General features: G+C 42.0%; 1 protein-coding gene across 2 annotated transcripts in view; it reads right to left on the reverse strand.

Annotated features, from left to right (window-relative positions):
• Positions 1-23,653, reverse strand: part of MAOB (monoamine oxidase B) — a 103,601-nt gene that overhangs the window by 56,568 nt on the left and 23,380 nt on the right. Inside the window, exons 1-3 of one of the 2 annotated variants that reach the window (XM_080795130.1) lie at positions 9,011-9,102; positions 5,984-6,078; positions 4,925-5,062 (exon numbers count right to left, since the gene is read on the reverse strand). In XM_080795130.1, coding sequence (XP_080651256.1) covers positions 4,925-5,062; positions 5,984-6,076 — 231 coding nt within the window. In that variant the 5' untranslated portion in view covers positions 6,077-6,078; positions 9,011-9,102. Of the gene's footprint in view, positions 1-4,924; positions 5,063-5,983; positions 6,079-9,010; positions 9,103-23,653 lie in introns of those variants that run through there. The other variant, XM_080795129.1, reaches the window with a different exon arrangement.

Genomic DNA, 23,653 nt, shown 5'->3' on the forward strand with positions numbered 1-23,653 from the left:
AATGATCCCTAGACAAATGGGTTTCACTTCTTCAGAGGAGATTACTACTCCCCACACTAAAAAAAAAAAAAAAAATCTGTAATGATAAGAGATATTTGTCTCCAACAAATACGAAATGTCGTGGAATGTGGGTGGGAGGGGAAGAGAAGGTTCACAAAGCCCATCTCCGCTAGGGCAGACTCCCGGAGCCAGTGAGCTCTGTGTGGCCCGTGTGACACTCATGTGAAACTGGCAGCTGCTCCTGGGCCTAATGCAAGAGTCTGCCTAACCTGTTCCCAGGGGCTTCTGTCATCACGAGAGAAGCAAGCGCAACCTGGACTTTGATGGAAGTTTCCCTGGATTAACAGGACTGGAGGCAGAGGTGTGGGGAAGGGGATATTAAGAGCCTGAAGAAGACCGGACACCACTGATTTGCTCATTTCTGGGAGACGCTGAGGTCCTGAGTGACAAATGCAATTGTAATTTGAATATTTTATGTCTTGATATCTGGGCTCTCATTCTGTTGCTGTTCCCTAATCCAGAGAGTGAGTTAAGCACCTGTGATCTCTTTCTCAAAATTCACAAACAGCTCTTGTTGCAAGAGACCTAGTTTCCGCTCCCTTTTACGGGCTTTCGGTATACTGGATTTTCAGCTGATTTTGGAGTTCTCAACGAACGGAGGTGGTCAGCCAAATGGTACCTCCTTCAAGAGGTTGTGTGAGCAAAGGACGTTGTAGCAGCTACAAGCAGCCAATATATTTGAGACAGGTCTTCTCATTCATAGGCCTCTTCAAGCACTGACCACATCGAGACACACGAGGGACTTTAACAATGAGCTTGGCTTCTAACCGCCAGGAAGCCGACTAAGACCAGAGGAACTCTTTTTTTTTTCCCTCAGTTTCTCCAGATAGCTGAAGTTGGTAAGTGATTATCAGTGTGAAGTTGGGCTAAAGCAGTTTCATGTTTGATTAGACTCTGGTTCCATACTTCAGACTCATAAAAGCTTCTGAAACAGAGAAACTCTATTTGCCAACAGCCTAAATTGTACCAGACTTCAAAAATGTTCTCCACTTTCTTCAAGAGAATAAAAAACAAATGAGAGAACACACACACACACACACACACATATTAGATGGAAGAGAAAGAGGTGTAAATCAAAATATAGTGAAGTTCCTTAGGAAGTTTTGACTTTCCGTCTTAAATTATGAGACAGTTCCTAAAAGAGAACACTGCTTCTAAGTCACTTTCAAGGTACCTAAACTGCTGCCTTCTGTACTCTATTAGCAGAAATTAGCATGATTATTTGCAAGACAGATGAAAAATTTCAGGACTGTGAAGCTCTAAGGGAGGCATCACGGATTTCAGAAGTGAGGAAAACACCTTCTGAACTAATAAAGATTTGAGCTGAAGTGATCACTTTCCCCACCAACAATGAAACCCCAGTGTAGCTTGGTATCGCATCTTTTATTCCGGAACAAGGCTTTGGAAAACCACACTGAAGCAGCCTAAGACAGATCAACCTTAGCACTAAAAATGAATGTCACTCAGTAGTGATAACCATTTCTGACACACTGCAGGCAAACAGGAAAGAGGCTCCGCGTATCACAGCACACAGCAGGGATTTCTGGATGCTTGTTACGGGGCCGGCATGAACACACCCCATCTATCAGCCAACTGTTCCTTCTACAACTGGCAGGGCACTGGTGATACTGGGAGTCATCATTTCTTAAGAAACACAGCCTTCGGGGGGCTCAGTAAGCGTCTGCCTTCGGCTCAGGTCATGATCCCAGGGTGCTGGGATCGAGTGCTGCAGTGGGGGGTCTGCTTCTCCCTCTGTGCTCTCTCTCTCTTCCAAATAAATAAATAAAATCTTAAAATCTTAAAAAAACATACACGTTGGGCTCCTGTTGAAACAAGGCCTGAATATATCGTAGATTTGCATGAACTACATTTTGTGCTTAGCAGGAGTTATTGAAATAGGCAATAGAGGACTCCTGGGTGGTTCAGTGGGTTAAGTCTCTGCCTTCGGCTCAGGTTGTGATCCCAGGGTCCTGGGATCGAGCCCCGCATCGGGCTCTCTGCTCAGTGGGGAGCCTGCTTCCCCCTCTTTTTCTGCCTGCCTCTCTGCCTACTTGTGATCTCTCTCTCTGTCAAATAAACACATACAATCTTAAAAAAAAAAAAAGAAAAGAAATAGGCAATACAGAGTAATGGCCAAATGCCTACAGGACTGCCTACCACGACAGAGGAAAAAACTTATGAACTGCATTTTTTGGCATGTAGAAGGAGACAGAAAGCCAGAGTTGTTATCGTTAATTCCAGAAACGGATGCAGTCATCCCAAATGCTTTTCACAGGTTAAAAACAAAGAAAATACGAGCAGAACACAAGCAGGCGGTGAGAGTGGAGGAGAAGTGTTTGGTTAGGGGAGGACTTCTTAGGCATCGGGTCTTTATCACTATTTATTATCTGGATCTGACCATGGGAGGTCAAATTAACCCCTCTGTCTAGACTGAAACAGGTATTTATTTCACAGACTCATTAGTGTTTCAGTTGTCTTGGTAGTAGGAACTAATTACAGAGTAAGTCAGTATATCAAATATATATCCATATATATGTATGTACCTGATATTTTTAAGTGCACTGATAGTTCTCATTTCCTCCAGTAGAGGTCAGGAAATAGCAACAGAGAAACAGGAAAATCTACGAACCCAGAGTATTTTCCAGTGATTTTCTCTAGCTAGGGTTATGTTTTTCTTTAACCACATTTTCTAATTCTATTTTTCCTTTTGTAATCCTTAAAAAGCAATGACATTTATCTGATATTTTATAAGAAGCACTGTCGGCATAATGTATTTACCCGGTATCAAGTCAGAGACACTGCTTAATTATCTGTACTTTTTTCTCAGCTGCACATAGATTATTTGAAATCGTCTAAGAAAGGGGCACAGGTAGCCAGTGTAACATCATTTCCGCAATTGATGACTGCAAACAGTTGCTTTCACAAGGAAGTTAATGTCAGCTGTAAGATTACCAGAGGAACAAAGCATCCTGGGCATAGCTTCTGACGGCCAAGAAACCCAGCACACACAAAGACAGAGACATGAATGTAATCTCTAGTCATCTCCTTTGTCTGGAAAAACCTACATGAGAGCCCAGTGTTCTGGATCATTCTCTGCAAGTCTTCCATATTAGGACAGGGAAGACAAAGAAATCGGTCAACGTGACTTACATTGAAAAGCAAGAAATCCAATGAAGGATGTTTACTAAGCCTGTTGATTGATGTGCAAAACATTGCACTATCACCATGCGACACTTTCATTTCTAATTCGTGTGTCTCTTTTTCTGCTAGACACAGATGGAAGCAAGGTGGAAAGGCTTAGAAAGCAAAATCTGACGGTCAACCAAAACATTTATGTATAAATTAAGGAAATCTATTACCCTCATTGTATCAAATTAGATAGATGTTTATTTCCTGTTTTATTAAATGACTCATAATGTACAGTTTGTTATATTTCCTTCTGGATATTATCACTCACAAATAATATAAGGGTGTCAACATTGTTAACGTAAATCAAAACAGACTACTGCTACTTTCTTCTGTCTTCTAAAGGGATGATTCCAAAGGCACCTGAGTGGTTCAGTTGGGTAAGTGACTGCCTTCGGCTCAGGTCATGACCCTGGAGTCCCGGGATCGGGTCCCCCATCGAGATCCCTGCTCAGTTGGGAAGTCTGCTTCTCCCTCTGACCTTCCCCTGCTCAGGCTCTCTCTCTGCCTCAAATAAATAAATAAAATTTTTTAAAAAGGGATGCTTTCTACCAGTGAGGAGTATGTCTTTGTACTGCTCACTTCCACTTGCAAAAAAGGCAAGTATGGAAGAGAGGAAAAGCTCAAGTTCAAAACCTCTGCCAGTTCTCTGTGGGACTCCAGGGTTAGATCCAGAGTAGGTGACTCTTTGCTTGTCAGAGAACAACAGTAACTTTTTGGACCAAGACAATGCTGCTCGAAAAAAAAAAAAGAATCAGGGAGATATGAGAGGAGCCTGAAGACAGCAACATGGTGGGTGACTTGGATCCACGGAGAAGTGTGGCCAGTGAGAAATCCCCAGGGGGCTCATTGATCTAAATGCTTATTAGAGTAAGAATGTCCAATATTCAGTTCTAAGCTATTTGTGTTTCTGCAATTAACCCCCTCCCCACCCCTATTGCTCAAAACTTCAGTGAAGTCTATGCCTCGCAAATGCTTGGGATGGTCTGAAGATAATCAAGATAAAGAGATGAACGTGAACACAGGTTGGCATGGATCAAACGGAAGACAAGGGTCACAGTCTATAAGATGTGAATGAGCATAGGTGTCATGGAAGCAGGAACCAAGAGCCACAAATGATCATGGGAATGGCAGACCCAGTAAACTCAAAGAAATCTTGGGGAGATCAATGGAGCTTCTCCACAAAAAATGGAATGTACGGCTTGAGCCACTTTTATGTTACTCTCCAAAGAACAGTAAACTTAGATGATATATAGGATACAATAATAAAATTTCAAAATACTGTTAGGCATATTACAAATACCTTCATAATATGAAGTCTAGGGCAGTATTTATAAAACTGTACACATGCTTTTGTGTCATGTAAAAGTGCTTAGCTACTCAAATAGAGGTATTTAATAAATCAATCACAACATCTTTTTCTCTATTGGTTTTGTTCAACTTTTTGCCAAATGGGCAATACCACTTCGTCAATAACCTTCCCAAATAGGTTAGAATTCCCACTTAGCTCTCCTGTAATGATAGTGAAAACATTCTGAGAATGGTTGAAATACATGTACGAAACGCATATGCGACATTCAGGAACGCAATAAATTCTCTGAGGGCAGGAGCTGGACTTCATATATGGAAAGATCGAGAAAGAAGTCTTCAAATACTCCAAAGGCTGGCCCAGGCTTACCTTTACATGGTGGATGAGACGCTCTACCTCATTCACTTTGTAGGTCTCCAATCCTAGCTCCTTGGCTAATCTTAAGATACGATTCTGAGTTGGCCCAACGTAAGATCCTCCAAGGTCCACGTACTTAACCTTTTGGTTCTGTTTTCCCACAGAAAAAAAAAAATATTTGTGAAAATGTTCTTCCTAAGATAAATATAAAGAGCTCTGAAATAAGCAAATTGGCATTTCGCGGGTTATAGACACACCTTAAGGTGTATCCATGGAAAATGGGATTCTGTTTTCAGTGGTACTTCCTTCACGTGACTTAGTTATTAAACCAAATTGGACTTTAAAGCAAATTGGACTGCACTTTAAATAGGCAACAGACTTCTGAACCCTATCACTTACAACATCTTTCACATCATGGTTTGGTTTTTGTAAGCTCTGAATTGTTGATGAATTTCTCTTTACTTGGTACTTCAGGCTAATTTTGAGATGCTTAATGCTAGAGAAAACCAAGAAAGGAAATGATCACTTCTATGTGGTTAATCCAGACATTTGAAAGATAGCATTAGGGAACATTGGACCATAATCTGAACCTTTGAAATTGTTCTTATATGTTCATGAGCAAGTTTTCTATATGGTTACAAATAGGCTTCACTTCCAATGACTAGAAGAAGGGACTAGAAAAGCTCCTTATGCCTGAAGGTGTCCAAGCATAACCAGATACCTATTAGTCAGGGGTCCATCATTTTCTGCTGTTTTTTTGTTTGTCATCTAGCTCCCCTATCCCCCAAAGATAACCAAAGTTTCGCATAGGTGGGAATCTTTATTCTATTCACTGATGTATTCTAAAAACTTCTTTATTGGCGCCATAATTCATCAGGCAAGTGCCAAGCACCATTAGGTAAACAAAGAGACGGAAGAAAATGTTGGAAAGGGTAGCAAATTGAAAGAGAGGCTGTTTCAAAGTAATTTCTACTCTCTTAAGAGTCAAACAAAATTCAAGACTTTTAGAAAAGAAAAAAAAATACTCAGCTTCAGCCTCCCATTTCTTCATCCCCATTCTTCATGCCTTACCCTGATGGTGTAAGTCCTGCCTCCCACCCGGTCCCGGGCTTCCAGAACAACCACATTCAGGCCAGAGTCATGCAGAAGCTTGGCTGCTGCCATGCCTGGGGGAAAAATACAATAAGAAATAACAATCAGACACTGCACAGGGACTCCAGGTAAGCCCCTCACGTTAACCCCAATGAGAAAGGTCCATGTTGGCTCACTCCCATGGCCTACTGCTACCTTCACCCTACACATGCCTAGGGTTTCTCAGTAGAGGCCCAGATTCCAAGTCTGGGAAACCAGCTGCTATTTCTAGCAAGAACAAGAGGGATTTCATTTCTTTTGTTTTTTTTTTAAATATTTTATTTATTTATTAGAGAGATGGAGAGAGACCACAAGTAGGCAGAGCAGCAGGCAGAGGGAGAGGGAGAAGCAGGCTCCCTCACTGAGCAGGGAGCCCGATGTGGGACTCGATCCCAGGAGCCGGCGATCATGACCTGAGCTGAAGGCAGCCGCTCAACCGACTGAGCCACCCAGGGGCCCCAGGGGATTTCATTTCTGGTAAATGTCCCAAACCTTTAAAATATCTTTGGTTACTATATCAGCATGTCTATCTTTAAGGACTAAGTTGCATGACTATGTGTCTGACAACACAAATGAAAACAAAAGGCCACACTTCAGAGAAATGTATAAGCCCCACTAGGCGCCAGACCAAACGTAGCCAATTGACTTTATTCTCCCGTAAATCTGAAAAAAAAAAAAAAAATCCCAGTAAGTCAGAGGGAGAGTAGGCCTTCAAAGCAATTGAGAGGACCTAGAATTAATTGTTAAATTCTGTGTCAACATGAACTTTTGGAAGTTGGTGTAAAGTTTCAAAACCAAGGACATGAAATTCAACCCCACCCTGTGTCCTAGTTTTCCATGTGACCCATCACTGAAGAATGAAATGACCCTGCGCATTCATTTATTTAATTATGAATGTAGTCAAAAATTTTTAACAAATGCCTGAACATTCTCACCACCCTGAATGTAGTTTTAAAAAAAAGTTTTATTGAGGAAAATTTACATATGGTAAACTTTACTCAATGAGTTCAATGAGTTTTGACAAGGTATAAAGCTTACTGTAGAATCTGTATGTGTCGTTTTTGGTATAAACGCATCCTAGGTGAAGTTTTTGATCTCAGAGATCTTAAAATCCTAATATCTTCAAAACCACTCTTACAGAGTTCCGTAAGATGGTTCTCAGACAGGAAATCTCTGGAACTCTCACCATGATAACCGAATTTCCTCCATTCTAATTACCTTCATCATTTGCCTGATGGGATCAAATAAAACCAAAGAATGCCAAGACGCTGGGCCTTACAGACAAATGAAACAGCTTCTAGCTTAGTCTTTAAAAAGTAATAGTTCTGGGATTTTTAGACGCCCTCCCCCAAGTCCAAAAAAAAAAAAAAAGTAAAAGAAAAGAGAGATTCCTATAAAAAGAGCTAATACTCATTCAGTGCTCACTACATTTGAGATGCTGTTCTGTTTTAATATACTAATTCAGTGAGGTCTTGCCACAACCCATTGAGAAAAGGTACTATTGATCCTGCCATTTTATGGTCGAGGAGAATGAAACACAGAAGCTCTCACAAGAGCCAGGCAGCCTCAGTCCAGGTTCAGAGTTCATAAACCACACATATTGCTTTCCACGGGGACTCGGAACCATCATCTTCATAGATCACATCTCTCACGTTCTGCTACAGGGGGAAATTACACTTCAGAAGATCATCTGCACTTTATTTGGTTCAGCGTGTTTTGAAAATACACTTGTATCTTGCAGTTTGATAAGCACCTGTCTAACAGAAAATAGGAGCCCACCACAAAAGATAGAGCGAAAAGCCCAGGCTTCGTTCACTGTTCTATCAGCGATCCTAACCGAGGAAACCCATTTTTTAAAAGAGCCGGATCTGACATTTCATTATTTGAGTTCATCTGTCTCTCCGAGCCCTGTCCTTGGAGGCCGGGCAGGGGGCTTTGAGCTGGTGGCAGGGTAAGGGTCCCAGAGCCCCCGGCCACCCACACACGGTGTACACAGCATTGCACAACCCATCATTTGGAAAGATAAGGTTTGGATTTTTAACTCCAGTGCTAATTTTACCTCCATGAGGAAAAAAAAAAGAAAATTTTTACATTTATCTATTTTTTAAACATTTCTATTTAGATTCAAAATTGGAGACAATTCAATGCCATTTCTCTTATCAAGCATCAGTTCGACAAATGAAATATGAAATAACATGCAGCCGTAGTAACCACTGTTATCGTGGAACTCAGACGGACCTGCTAAGCACGCTGAGGCTTAAACAAAGGGGGTTCAGAATGAAATACGACATCGCTCATGCACACTAGCATTTTGTAGTTCACAAAAGGCACTGTCTTTTCGTCTGCGCAGTTACCCAACAGTATCTGATGCCAAACATGAACAGTTATTAAAACAAGCCAGGATCTTATTAAACCATTCAATAGAGACTTTTCCATGCCCAGGTGCCTTAAAAGATCATACACAGAAAATTACAAAAATAGCCTTAAATAGGGCAAAATGAGATCATGTGGTTCGACATACCTTACAACTGGTCTAATGTTCACAGGGTGGGGGGCTGGGGAGCACTGTTCAATGGCTTGTTGGACATCAAGGGGCAAAAACCGATTTGAAAGATAACTGGTCCATGTATGGGGGCTTAAGAAAGTCACTGCAGTTTTAGGAGGAAGGAGTTTCAGTGAACCTAAGAAACTGAGGACTTGGAGTCTGGTCAGGACGTGATTAAAATTAAGGGGCGCCTGGGTGGCTCAGTGGGTTAAGCATCTGACTTTGGCTCAGGTCATGGGACCCCAGGGTCCTGGGATCAAGCCCCGCGTCGGGGGGGGGGGGGTCCCTGCTCAGTGGGGAATCTGCTTCTCCTTCTTCCTATGCCTCCCCCACCACTCGTGCTCTCTCTCTCTTTCTCTCTCTCTCTCAAATAAATAAATAAAATCTTTAAAAAAAAAAAAAAAGATTGAGAAGTAGCTCACCAGAGGTTCGTCACTGATGACTGGGGGAAAGAAGATGGTTTAACCGATGGAAGAATAAGCAAATACTGGACTCCACAGAGCCGCCCCAGCTTACAACAGGGTTAATTTCTCAAGAGTCCGTTCCTCTGCCAGTTATTGGGAACTTTTAACGCATTTTGTCACAGAACAAAAATAGGAAGGATGATGCCTTCTCTGGGAAGTCTGGGAATTTTAAAATGCCATACTAGAGTGAAAAAAAAAAGAAAGAAAAAGAAAGAAACCAACCCCAAATCAGAAAGTAGCAGACATACGTTTGCCTGAAAAACACTAGGTAACGTGACTGGTACTGTTTAAACACTTAGGCAATCATTTCCAGACTCAAGTGAAAAAACAATAGCCGTTTTTAAAAAAGAAAACATTCACAGTAGTAATAGCCACCGTCATAAAGCAACAAGCACTTGTTTTGTTCTGGGAGAAGCACTTTACAAGCAAAGCTCCTCTGGTCTTCACCGCGCAGAGAGGTATTATTATCCTCATTTTAAAAAGGAAAAAAAAAAAAACAACGGAGGTTTAGAGACATTCACTGACTTGCCATTGATTACACACTCAGTAAATGGCAGGTCACAGCTTAACCCCAAACCTGAACTCTTCGCCACTACCCTTGGACCAAAGAGGAAAAATTAAAAATACGGCAACCCTATTACCCTGATTGATGCAAAGTATCTTAAAACATTCTGCTCTCCATCTAAACACAGGACCCTTCAAGTGCCATTTGTTCTCTTCGATGGATATTTAACTTCGGTAAGAAATTGAGGAATGAGCTTCTAATCACTTTGTACTTTTAAAAAGTTAATTAAACTGGAGCCGATCATGCAGGATCAATTAATATTTCACAACCGAATTATCTTGGCACATTCAGGGATCGCCCCTCTCTTGCCCTGACAGGTCCCTGATAAGATCATCTCATTTGTTGACTCCAGATGGTACGGTGGCTATGGTATTTTGGCTCAAAGAGACTTCCTTGGATGAATGACAAAGAGCTCAGCACATGTGAGTAATGATCGGCTAATGCCTAATGTCATGAAATCATAAAAATAATGCATCTTTCTTCTCAGGCAGTTTATCTGGAAAAAGATGTCATCAAATTGATGAGTATCTTGATGATTTGGAACCCACACGGCAGAAGACATCCAGATTATTTTAAATATCTAAAAATCAGTGGCGTGTCAAATTATTAGCATTCAAAACTTCCAAGTTGTCCTGTCATGGAAAACGACGCAAGAGTTAGATGAGACAGGAAGACTGTAAAGTACTGGAAACAAAAGGTTTTGTTTTGTTTTGTTTTGTTTTGTTTTGTTTTTTCAAGGCGTCTTGGGACTGGTGGAGGGATTAGGACAGGGAGGGAAGAGAAAAATCATTATCACCAGGGGGCCTCGTGCTTTGCTTTGTCAATTCTGGCTCATGTCCTTCCTATTGAAACCTGAGATTTAACGAATTTTTTCAGAGTTTTAAAATGCAAAGTTAATTGTTTTGACAACATTATGAAACATCAGTACTTCAATACCACGTAAGGACATCTTTTCTCAGTCTAAAGCTACCCACATCCCCAGAAAAGTATCATGTTAACCAAGGCTGACAAAGAAATTCACTGTACCTCAAAGCATCTCTAACCTTATAATCCTGGTAAAAGATATAAGCCTTCCCCCAGGAAGGATGAAAGCCAAAAATCTGCAAATAGCCCTCGACACCTCTGTCACTTCTGACAAAGCAATGGTTTTATGAGAAATTTCTAGAAACAACCAAGTGACCTTCTGATCAAAGAACTGGGATTCTTTGATGTCTCCAAAGAGAATGCCTTTTAGTTATTTAACACAAATACACACACACACACACACACACACACACACAGGGCCTGAGTAAGATGAAAATATCCCCTATGTGAAATAAATTCATTAAAGGAAAGTGGTATTTGTAGATGGAATTCGATGGTTAATTGTTGAACTTTTCAACACAGAGTAGAGAGGCAGGTAAAAACGTCACAAAACAGCTAACATTTTGAGCACTGACCATATAACAGCTTCTCTTTTGAAGTGTTTTACATATAAGAATTTATCCTTGCAACAACACTGTGAGGAGGGTAGCTGTAAAAAGTAAAGCGTAGAGAGGCCAAGTCACACGTCCAAGGTCACACAGCTAAAAAGTGGCAGAGACAGTATTCAAATCCAGGCACTCTGACTCCAGATAACAAACATGCCCAGCAGCTTTCCTCATACTAAAGGGTGAAACACTGGGAGCCTTGCAGTAAACCTCACGGACCATACAAGCAACAGGGTCACTGTCGGCACATTCTGTGCCTTTGTGTAAATTACAAGACGATGCACACACACACCCCTTAGGTAATTTTAAAATGGTGCCCTTCCTTTCGGGGGAATGCAGCACACGACCACGCAAATGGCTCGGCTGGTGGAATGTGGTCTGGACCGCATCCTCACTGTCACTGCCATCAGCCAGGCAACCTTGTGTAGGACACCTGCCTGAACGGATCATGCTGTGCCCTGAAACTCAAAAAACTTATTTCCTGGATGATAAGAATTTAATTATCCGTTCTTTGTCTCCTCAGTGCTAGGACACAGTTGGCGCTTAGGCGATTATGGAATGGATTCATTTAATATCCTTCAACAAAGATGACATTTAATTACTTTAGTCAATAAATAAATAAATGGCCATAATGGTGTCTATGCAAACATAGTAATTTGATTTAGTATAAGAAACTAAAATATTTGCACACACCAAAACTGATTTCCTCTAGTCGCCCCAGAAATGGTAAAGGGGGACATCTGGGTGGCGCAGTCCGCTGAGTGTCTGACTCTTGGTTTTGGCTCGGGTGGTGATCTCAGGTTCATGGGATCAAGCCCCGTGCCGGGCTCCGCTGGCAGCACGGAGCCCGCTTTTCTTTCTCTCTCCTCCTGCTTGCACACACACATTCTCTCTGTCTCTCAAATCAATAAATAAGTCTTTAAAAAAAGAAATGGTAAAGGATACCTTTGACTTTTTCATTCTTTTTTTTAAAAGATATTATTTATTCACTTGACAGAGATCACAAGTAGACAGAGAGGCAGGAAGAGAGAGAGGAAGGGAAGCAGCTCCCTGCTGAGCAGAGAGCCAGACTCGGGGCTCGATCCCAGGGCCCTGAGATCATGAGCCGAGCCGAATGCAGAGGCTTTAACCCACTGAGCCACCCAGGTGCTGCCCCCCTTTGACTTTTTCAAAGGGAAAGAGCTGGAAAGAAAGAGCCTACTGATACTAACCACCTTCTAGTTTATAGCATTGTAGTTTCCTAGATTCACACACATTCAGTCCTTAACATGACCTGTGAGGCTGGCATTATTATTCCCATTCTTTAGATTAAGAACTGGAGGCTCAGAGAGAGTTGAGGGCTTGCTCCGTGTTACACAACCTACATCAGAGCCAGATCTCAAATCCAGTTCTGTTTCTAGGTCCTGTGTGTTTTTCATTAGTCGCATGACTTCCTGTAATACACAGTGGCCGTGTTAAAAAAAAAAATTTCCAAAGCATGTCAAATTTTAAAATTAAAATATATCTTCATTCATTCTCTTGGAAAGAATACAGGGATAAAAATCACCTGCAGCCTGTCTGTGCCCAAAGCCCTGAGCCCTTATTACAGGACGATCTGAAAGCTTCTGGAACACAGGCAGTGTCCTTGAGGTCGGCTCCTCTGAACTACTGCTTAAGTGCTTTGGCCAAATGGTTCTTTCTCCTTAAGTACGGACTGACTTCTCCTTCCGGAGAACACATCAACCCAACTCTTGGGAAAAGAGAGACAACATCACATAAACCCAACATTTCAATCACTGAGAAACAACATCCAGACCCATACTATTCACGTCTTGCTGCCAAATATGAGAAAGAGAGATTCCAGGCCTTCTTGGAAGCTCTTTGCTCTGCTTTCCCCAAGACAAACAAAATATATAACAGAAAACCAAGTGACAATCGCTTCTCAAATGAAGGGGACCTTTACCGAAGCCTCAGGCCGTGGGATGATTAATGCTCTTGAGAAGAATAAAAAACATCAAGCGTTTGTGGGTTGCCATAGAAACCTTTCTCCAGATGATACCAGAAGGAGATTGCTTCCAAGGCCTTTCAGAATATGTCTAAAGCCATAAAAACTGTTTCCTCATCATGGCTTTATATGTAAATGATTACATTCTCCTAAAATGTCAGCAATCAGAATAAATCTTATTTCATAAGCAAGCCTTTGTCTTTACCCTTTGTTGCTGGAAAGGAGCGGGACAGCTTTTGTATACTGTAATCGGGGTAGACAAACTTTGTTTTCACTTTACCTCAGCATGGAGGCTCATTAAAAAAAAGCAAAGCCAGAAATTAAAGCTTTGTCTATCCCAGTTTTTAAAATGAAGAATATAATACACAGACTTGTTATAGAAAACTAAACTTTTAAATCACCTGCCTTGCATCCTTTTGGAAATTCCATGGAATGTGTATAAATAAGGAGATCAAGAGTACACATCGTGATGAGCATTGCATAACGTATACAAGTGCTGAATCACTATACTGTACAACTGAAACTAATAGAACACCATACATTAATTATACTGGAATTCAAATCAATCAATCAATAGTAACCACTCAATAATTATGGGTTCTTTAATAAGTTATGATCATTGAGATCCCAACAGTCATGATTATCAAGAACAGAATTCTCAGATGAAATTAAAGAAGAATTTCTAGGTAATCTCTCTGCCCAACATGGGGTTTGAACTCACAACCCTGAGATCAAGAGTCATATGCTCTGCTGACTGAGCCAGCCAGATGCCCCAGAAATGTTTTAATACTATTTGTATCAGAAAATAGTAGCAGAAATCAAGGAGTTAAATGTACTTATCCTCAAAAATTTAGGAGATTAGTACTATGGAACCAATAGTTACCACTAGAAATCTTAGACTGATAAGAGCAATTTTCTTGAGATATATCTAATCAGTATGCTAGAAATTAAATACTAAAAAAAACCCCTGTTTTTTAAGTTTAGAGGGTAATCATAGAATACCATGATAGTTTCCTTGAATGTAACTTGAGGAGGACATATCTCACTGCTGTGATAGTAGCCCTCCTATGGAGTTTTAGAATCACAAACATTTTTTCAGGTGGAATATAAAATGGGAGAGCTATCATTTGGAACCCTTTGGCTCACCCACTCCATAGAGCCTAGTCTCTGAAAGAACTAGGTGTTACAAATGCCCTGAAGAGGGTGAGAGGCTTGCTGTAGATTACCTTGATATATTTCATATACTATATGCTAGCTAACTGAACATAATAAAAAAATAAGATAAATTAAAAAAAAACTTTTTTCATGAAAAGCGAGATGATGAATTTCAGGAATTCAGGAAGGAGAGGATAAAATGTGGGCATGACCAGGGAAAAGAAATCGGGGTGAGATGTAAGAAGTAACTGGAAGAAATGAAGTTACAAAGGACTCCTTCATCTGTGCCAAAGTCTGGTCCTCCTCTCCATCTTCTGGGAGCCTAGTGTGGAGCCCGGCCCAGAAGGTTTACTTTGTCTGCCCCTGAAACACTCCAGTAAACCAAAGATGAATGAAGTCAACTACAGTGGTCTGCAACGACCAGAGTGGAATGTTGCCGGGTTCAAGGACAAGGCAGAACACCACCATTCTGTAGAAAAAGCTCTAAGGCTAATAGGTCTCGGCCTGGCTGTATGACCGTGGACAAGAGTCCTCACCTTCTGGGCCTCGTTTTCCTCATCTGTGATTAAACTTGGTCCTTCCCATTCTGTGATTAATCTAACTGAGACAAGACAATGATTTTAAATAAGCTGAGATTTCATAACCCCAAAGCATCGCATCCAAAGACTCTCCTGCGGAAATTTGGGTGACATTAGCAGGTGTCAAGAGGTGATGAGATTAATCATATTACTGTGACAACAAACAAACACATGGCTTTTAGGGACGCCTGGGTGGCTCAGCGGTTAAGTGTCTGCCTTGGGCTTAGGTCATGATCTCAGAGTCCTGGGATTGAGCCCCGCATCTCGCTTCCTGCTCAGTGGGGAGTCTGCTTCTCTCTCTGCCCTCTGTCCCTCCACCTGCTCGTGCTCTCTCTCTAATAAATAAATAAAATCTTAAAAAAAAAAACACCACATGTGACTTTTGTGCTCATGGGGGACAAGGAAATGCTGATTTAAACAAAGCTGATTACTGCTTGCTTTGGCAGCATATATACTAAAACTGGAACGATACAGAGGAGGTTAGCATGGCCCCTGCACAGGGATGACACACAAATTCACAAACAAAGCTGGTTAAGGATAGGTGTGCTAAGGTAGTTTTGGGGAAAAGGTCCTGATACCTGTGACCTACTCGGAAATGCATCAAAAAATAAGATGGATTGATAGAGAGAGAGGGAGAGAGAGAGAGAGAGATATGGATAGATGGTTACAATGGAAAAAAGCAAAAATAGAAAAATGTTAACTATAGAATCCAGTTGGTTGGTATGTGAGTATTGACTGTATAATTCTCTGAAAATTTTCATAATAAGAAAATTCTGGAAAAAAAGAGTTAAGCCAAGTGGTCAGGAGGTACAAACTTCCAGTTATAAAATGAATAAGTTCCAGGGATGTAACATACAACATGGCAACTACAGTTAATGATACAGGACTGATATTGAAACTTACTAAGAGAGTAGATCTTAAAAGTTCTCATCACGAGAGAAAAGCTTTTCTAACTACATGTGGTGGCTGTTAACTAGACTTGTGATGCATTTTGTAATATATACAAATATTGAATCACTGGGTTGTACACCTAAAACAAATATGTGTTAATTACATCTTAATGTTTTAAAAAACATTGTCCAGTAAAATCAAAATTATGAAGTTGGTTATTTGAAACTGGAAATATGTGGATTTTCCTAGATTATATATATTTTTAATTGCAAAATACTTAAGGTTTACCCAGCTTAAAGACGGATGAAACACTGTGCAAGTACAAATGTTTGCTGACCTTTCCTGTATCAACAGTGGTTGTCAGTAATAAGCAATGACGGTTGTTAGCTATGTGCTATGAAGCTGCTGTAAAATAAAATAAAAATAAACACACACACACAAAGTTAAACCAGTTTCTGTTCACCTGGACTTGTCAGAGACTTTAATTAATGTACTGCATGTCTCCATCAGGAGATACTATTTCCGTCAATTCTTCATCTCTATAACTTGTTGGGGGACTGTGGATGGAAGTGATTTTCTAGAAGGGCAGAAACGTCTCCTTACATATTTTGGGAGACACTACCTAAAGCCACTAGTCCACTTGGTCAGTGTGGCTACAATTGGTGGTAGGTCTGTCAGAAAATCCTCCTCTCAAAAGCAACAAAATAAATAAATTAATTAAAAAACCTCCTCCCCTCTTCCCTCAAAAAATCAAATATTCTCAACTACACCATTGTCCTTGGGCTGCATGTTTTCAAGGAGCTGATGTCTAAGTAGGACTTGCTTCTAGGAGAGGGCAAAGCTTAGCAGGAGAGACACCACGATGGGGTGGGAAGATGGTGACTACAATGTATTTGGAAAGGGAGCTTCTTGGGGAGGGTGGGCATGTACTTGGTTCAACCAAGTTATAGAAAAGTGGAAAATGGTGGAATAGAGAAGGAAAAAGACAGTATCATACCAAGATAGGAAACAGAAGTTTCCCTCCTCCTCCTTTTCTTAGGACATGCAGTGCAGAAGGATCATCCAGGTGAATGCAGGCCAAAGAGAGAAGGGAAATCCAGGAATCTGGAAGGCCTGGGGGCAGGGCAGCAGCTAGAGTCTTGGAGAAGAGGGGACAGTGGGCTGCCACCTCTCAGGTCTTGTAAGTTAGACAAAGGACAATGAGATGAGGGAATCTGGGGGCAGTGTGATGTTGGGGGTTGAACTGCGCCTTCTCAAAATCCATATGTTGATGTCCTAACACCCAGAACCTCTCAGAATGGGAACTCATTTGGAGATGGGTTTGTTACGGAGATCGTTGAGGTACAATGAGGTCATTCGGGTAAGACCTAATCCAGTATGACTGGCGTCCTTATAAAAAGGGAAAATTGGTGACAGGCAAGCACATACAGCGAAGACCATGACAGGATGAAGCTAGAGGTCAGGGTGAAGCTTCTGAAGGTCAGCAAACTATCACAGATCACAACAGACAATCAGAAGCTAGGAGAAAGACACGGAGCAGATTATCCGTCCTAGGGCTCAGAAGGAACAACCCTGCTGACACTTTTTGATTTTTGAGTTCTCACTTGCAGGCAATACCCCTCTGTGGTCTTAAGCCACCCAGTGTGTGGTTCTTTGTTACAGCAGCGTTAGCAAACTAATACACACAGGAAATTTTCTTTTCCATATTAGGGTAACATCACTGCTCATTGAACTTACTTTGGGATACCATGGCGATAAAAGCTCTAGATGGCCAGGCCAGGCTGGCATTTCTTATGTGCTGAGGAGCCCTGGGGTTTTGGCAGGGGTTAGGTGGAGAGGGAGGGAAGTTGGCCAGCCGTGCTATTTCAGGACCTGGGAAATGGGGCACCAGCCCAAACAGGGGTTACATGAGCAGCTGGGTGAGTCTCCTGGTAACAGAGCTTAAGGATCTGAGTTTCAGCCTTTGAGCTGTAAGCAGCAAAATAAAAAACAGGCCTTGCTGCATTCAACACAGAGCAGTAAATAGTAATCCGGGTGTGTCAATCACCTAGAACCGAGGCGAGGAATGGAACTTTCTGAGATAGGAGTTAAGAAATTCGCTTTGCCAAGGTTAAACAATTTCTGTGCTTCATACAATTCCGTAGTATTTTTAGAATGCCAAATGTTAAATCTGTCATTAAACTCTACTCAAAAATTAAATGATGGTCGACGCCATTTATGAAATTATTCAACTTCCTGAGAAAAATTCTGCCTTCAGAATCTCATTGCTTTTCTCGGGGCCAAGGAAGAGCCATGGCACACAGCTCAGATACGAGAAGTTTCGCCTGCCAGATCACGTGCTCCTGGTCTCTGGGCCCTCAGACCAGGAGGGATGGAAACATGGCGGCAAGCCAAGAGTGTGAACTTAACCAAAAATGGGCCATTCAGAAATGAGTGTGGGGGAAAACGTGTCCTTTTAGGTCTTTACAACCCCTTTCAAACAGAAGTCAGAGGGGTGGAGAAAGCAGTTCTAGCATTAAAACATTGACCTCAATGTCACAGGCCAAGTAAGTTCTGGGTTGTTGGTTTGTTTGTTTTGGATTTTATTTATTTATTTGACAGTGAGCACAAGCCAGGGGAGTGGCAGGCAGAGGGAGAAGCAGGCTACCCGCTGAGCAGGGAGCCGGACCTGGGGCTTGATCCCAGGACCCTGAGATCATGACCTGAGTGGAAGACAGATGCTTAACTGACGGAGCCACCAGGTACCTGTTCTTGGTTTTGTTTTGTTTTGTTTTAACTTCAACTTGGAAGACTCATGTTAAGACTGTAAGTCGCATCCCGAGAGTGTGTAAACCTAGATCCACAACGGGGGGCGCAGATGTGTGCTCGGCGTCCGGCATATTCACATGTGCGCGTGCGTGCTGGAACTGCACAGAACACCTGACCAGGAGTACTAGGCTGGGGTTCCAGGCTGACACAGAGCTAAGAGGTGCACAAGCTGCACCTTGTAACTAGAATTCCAAACCGGTAAGCTAGGAGTAATAAAGAAAAAGGAAAAGGTATGGCTCTCCTGACATACACCACTAAGGTCGGTATCCTGTGGGGAGTGTGAGCTGATCGGTGCCGGTGGGAAGGAATAAGGGCAAAGGGCAAAGGCGTGTTTTCTTAGAAGCTGTTTTCACATTTTAGCCTTGAAGCTAACCCTTCCTGCTTTATCACCCCCAGCCCAAGGTCAGCTTCTCTGGCAGCAGCCTACAACTGAGGAGACAAAATACATATTCCATCACCAGGAAGGGTCGGTAATCCCACCTAGGGTTCAGAAATTTGCCCTCCCCCCCCTCAAAAAAAAGGAAGAGGAGAGGAGAGGGGAGGGGAGGGGAGACGATGGGAGAGGAGGGGACAAAAAAAAAAAAGAAGAGGAAAGAAAAACCCCTACAGGATATTTTTAAGAATTGTTCAGCTATTTTAATTTTGATAAAAGACCCTGCTGAAATCTTAGTGTTTTAAAAATTCAATGATAGCAGCTTTTCCATCAAGCTTGTATGTCTGTTCACTCTATTTTCTCTTATTTGTCTCATTGTACTAAAATTTTAATTATGTGGAGGGCTTTTTCCTTTAAAATAGAAAGCAGTGGATCCAGAGCCTTTCCCCTACCACCAGCATCCCCCCCATCAGAAAGTTCCCGCCAGCATCTTAAAACAGGCTGCCCATTCTGTGACTATCTCAACATAAAACTGAACTCCAGGCAAAGCGGACAGCCCAAAAGCACTTTCCCAAAACGTGTCCTGTATCACTCTGGCCTCTGCCTTCCTGAGTAAGAAAAAGTACTTGCTGATGTGGCTACAGAGAATTTTCTTTCACATTCTCAGATGCTCTGGTAAACTACTTCTACCTCACACCTCCCGAGTGCTAGCCCCTGGAAGGTACATTGCCTGGGCTTCTCAGTTATGGATACTGAGGTTCTGGCAAGATCTTGCCTTTCCTTTTCATTCCAAGTCAAGGACTGAAAATATAAAAGCAGTGGGGGAGGAGGGCAGAGTAGGCAAAATGTGAGTGGGAAGATGTAACATAAGAGACAGGGCCAAGGGTTGTGGAGAGATAAAGACTGTGTGTGTTGAACCAAAGTACTTAAATCAAATTTTAAAGGAACCTGGGTGGCTCAGTCAGTTAAGCCTCTGCCTTCGGCTCAAGTCCTGATCCTGGGGTCCTGGGATGGAGCCCCTCATCGGGCTTCCTGCTCAGGGGAGAGTTTGCTTCTGTTTCTACCTCTCCCTCTGCCCCTCCCCCCCACTCATTTTCTCACTCTCTCTCTCTCTGACATACATATGCTCTCTCTGGCTCTCGCTCTCTCAAATAAATAAAAATCTATAAATAAAAATATCTATAATTTTTTAAAAATCTCAAATAAAAATGTATAAAAATTTAAAAATCTGGCTCTCCCTCAAATAAATAAATAAAAATCTATGTGAAAAAAAACTATGTGAAAATCTGCAAAAAACTCAAATTTTAAAACACTGGAAAGCCATCCCAAACTGTGGAAGACTCGGCTTGAGGGCTACCAGTTTAGGACCTCGCTATAAGCTACTTTCTGGGCCTCGTCTCATTAAAAAGGATGTGGTTTCAGCAGACGGCACCATTTTCCTGGGTCCTCACTGGTACCTCAGCTCTTTGCATGGCTTCAAAGATGGTGGCCCTCCCTGTTCCAAAGCAGGGCTCTTCATCAAGCCACTAAGAAGATTCCTAGCTTTCCTCATATTTACAATGTAAGGGTAATTGACAAGCCTGAAACTAATGAATGATCAAAATCTACTCATTTTCCCAGGGTTTTTTTCTGGCTTATGACTTGGGCCCAGTCATCTACCTAGGAGTCAGCTCTAAAACCAGGGCTTCATCCTTGAGTTTTCCTGGTCCCTCATCCCATCAACGCGTTCAAGAGGCTTTTCCTGTTATATCAAACCAACAGATGAGAGATAGGTTGAAAGCTCTTCAGGTCCGGCCAAAACCCAGCTTGTGGCCTGATGAAAGTCTTAACAGAAAGCCAAAATAAGCTGGCAGTGTTTGTGAAGATAAGGCCTCAGATGGAACGCAAATGAAATTACTTACATGTTGATTAGATTCAATTCTTTTCAGGGAAAATTACAGTCTAAATCTCGGTGAGAAATCCTGCATTCAATTGTCAGAGTCACTATTAGAAGAGCACCCGCCACATAAAAATTAACATTGGTGCAAGGATTTACAGAAAAACAAAATATCTGTTGCTTTTTGGGAAAATTATTTCAGGGGTGTCTGTAACTGGGATCCAGTTTCCCATTCATTTTAGGACATCTGCTCAGTTACCCCAAATCAAAAACAAATTCAGGCACTTTTAGCCAGATTCCATGTTGAGGGGTGCGCCCCAACCCTTGTCTATCCAATTGCCTTAATTCCTTACGTTAAATTGTTTCATATTACCCTCAAAAAAGGAAATGTTCTTCTTTCTGCAAAATTAAACATCTCTCATATTCTGTGTCTGCTATTAGAAAGATGATCAAATTTATCCCCTTCTTCAAACCTCAACTTCCTCTGTAAAAAGGTATAAAATATATTTATATTTATCCCCTACCTCACTGAGTAGTTGTGAAAAGAAATTAAGGCAAAATATGTAAGGTATTCAGCCCATCATCGCCTGCTGCATGGTAAATACCCAACAATGTCTGTTCAGGGAATGAATGAGTCCAGCATCTTTGGGAAGTACTTGGCTTTGAAATTGGAAGAATTAAGTCCCAGCCCTTGGTCCCTGAGACACTGTAGTCTTCTTGGGCAAGGAACTTCTGAACTCCTCCTAATTCCAGTTTCTAAAACAGGATGATACCTCGCAGGCGGAGTTGATACAAAGATGGTGTGGGCAAAACTACTTGCATATCCTGGGCCTGCTGTTGCTATGGGGTGATAGGCAGGCTGGACTTGGAAACTGATTGTGCCTCTACTTCTCCTTCCCTTCCATCGCCCTACAAACCCTGAATGACCCTGAAGGCTTTTTACAACATCTCATCAACTTCTGATTCAGTAAAGATGATTTATCTATAAACCATGTCTTACAATATTAGCATAATCTCCTAGGTTTTAATATTTCTTCAAACTGTGCAGCACACTCACACACAAAATGACCCGGTCTTAAACTACCTTCTTTTCAACCTGTAACAAAGCAATTGGATAAATTATATCAGGAGTTGGATGAATGCGCACTGACCGCAGCAGAGAGGAGGGAAAGCGATTTTTCTTTCTCTGTTGATAACATTTTTATCGCGCACCCAGTGCAATCTAAGCAGTATCTTTTGATTAATCATCACCAGAAATAATATTTGAACATCTCTTGGCTAATATTAAGACCGCTGTATTTGACAGATCCCTTCTTGCAATTCAATGAACGATGTGACAGATCCCTTCATGCAACTCAATGAACGATGCCTTTGAACTTCAGGGTATACTTTCCCACTGTCCAAAATGGCTATTTCATACCTTTTCTTTAGTTCCCTACATGGCACCACCCACCCCAGCCCTTTGCAACTGATGACTCTGTTTCATTTTTTATTGAACTCATTCATCTTTTCACAATAAATGCGCGCACTTTCGCCTGTGTCTCTATGCGCTACTTTACCTCTTATGACTTAAATGAGCGGCTTCTTTAAGGGAGCCTACCCTCCCCCACTCTGGATCCTATTCCCTCCTAGGTTTGGTCCGCTGCTCCTGTACTTCTCCCACTCCCTCTAGCCTGGATCACAGTCATTAGGGCACAAACCTGCTCTGGCATCTCCCATCTTCAAAATACCTGTGACCCAACATCTCCTTTTGCCTATAACCCCTCCCTTCTGCACTTCTGCAAAGAGTTCTCTACACCCGTTGTCTCTATTTCCGCACCTGACTCTGGTCAGGCCCTCACCCCTACCATTCCTCCTAGACTGCTCTTGTCAAGGCCACCACTGATTTTCATATTGCCAAATCCAATCGGTCAAGTCTCTGTCCTCAAATCACCGGTTCTCTTAGCAGCTTCTGATCTCGTCCTTCTTGACCCACTGTCTTCACTTTGCATCTGGGCCACACACTTCCTTGAGTTTCTTTCTCTCTGACTCATTGCTCCTGCTCAGATCTTTTGCTGGATCCTTCTCTTTTCAGCCTCTAAATGCTGGAGGAGCACCAGAACTCAGTTCTTGGATCTCTCTCTTTTTTTTTTTAAACATAGCTGGGTAGGGGCACTTGGGGGGCTCAGTGGGTTAAGCGTCTGCCTTTGGCTCAGGTCTTGAGCCCAGGGTCCTGGGATCGTGTCCCGCCTCAGGCTCCCTGCTCAGCGGGGAGTCTGTTTCTCCCTCTCCTCCCTTTTCGTGCTCTCTCGCTTTCTCACTATCTCTGTCTCTCTCAAATAAATAAGTAACATCTTTAAAAAAAAATGCATTCCTGGGTGATCTCACCTAATCCCATAGCCTTGAACCTTTAAGCTTGATATATAAATTGCCTACTTCATAGTGCCTTCAGCTATTTCATAATCATCTCAAACTTAACGTAGCCCAAACAGAGCTCGAGTCCCCTCCCCCCAAACTGGGTCTTTTCCAGTTTTTTCCATTTCAGTAATGGTACCACAATACCCTCAGTTGTTCAGGCCAAAAATTCAAGAATCAGGCTCGTATCTTTCTTTACCTGACCATCCCACCCTCTGATCACTACATCAGTGGGTCAATTCTACCTGAATACAACTGTTTCTTACCACCCCTCCTACTACCGCCTTGGTGTAAGATGACGTCATTTCTCCTCTGGACTCCTGTGATAACCTCGCAACTGCTTCCAATCCTACTTCTCTGATTTCCCAATTTACAAAGCACAGAATATCTTTTAAAACAACATCAAATTCATGACACCTCCCTGTTTCAAATCTGCCAGTGACTTACATTGCAAAGAGGTGATCTTGGCATTACTTCACTTACAAGACCCCGGAGGACCTCATCCCCA

Source organism: Martes martes (genome assembly GCF_963455335.1).
Source record: "Martes martes genome assembly, chromosome: X".
In the NCBI taxonomy this organism is placed as follows: domain Eukaryota; kingdom Metazoa; phylum Chordata; class Mammalia; order Carnivora; family Mustelidae; genus Martes; species Martes martes.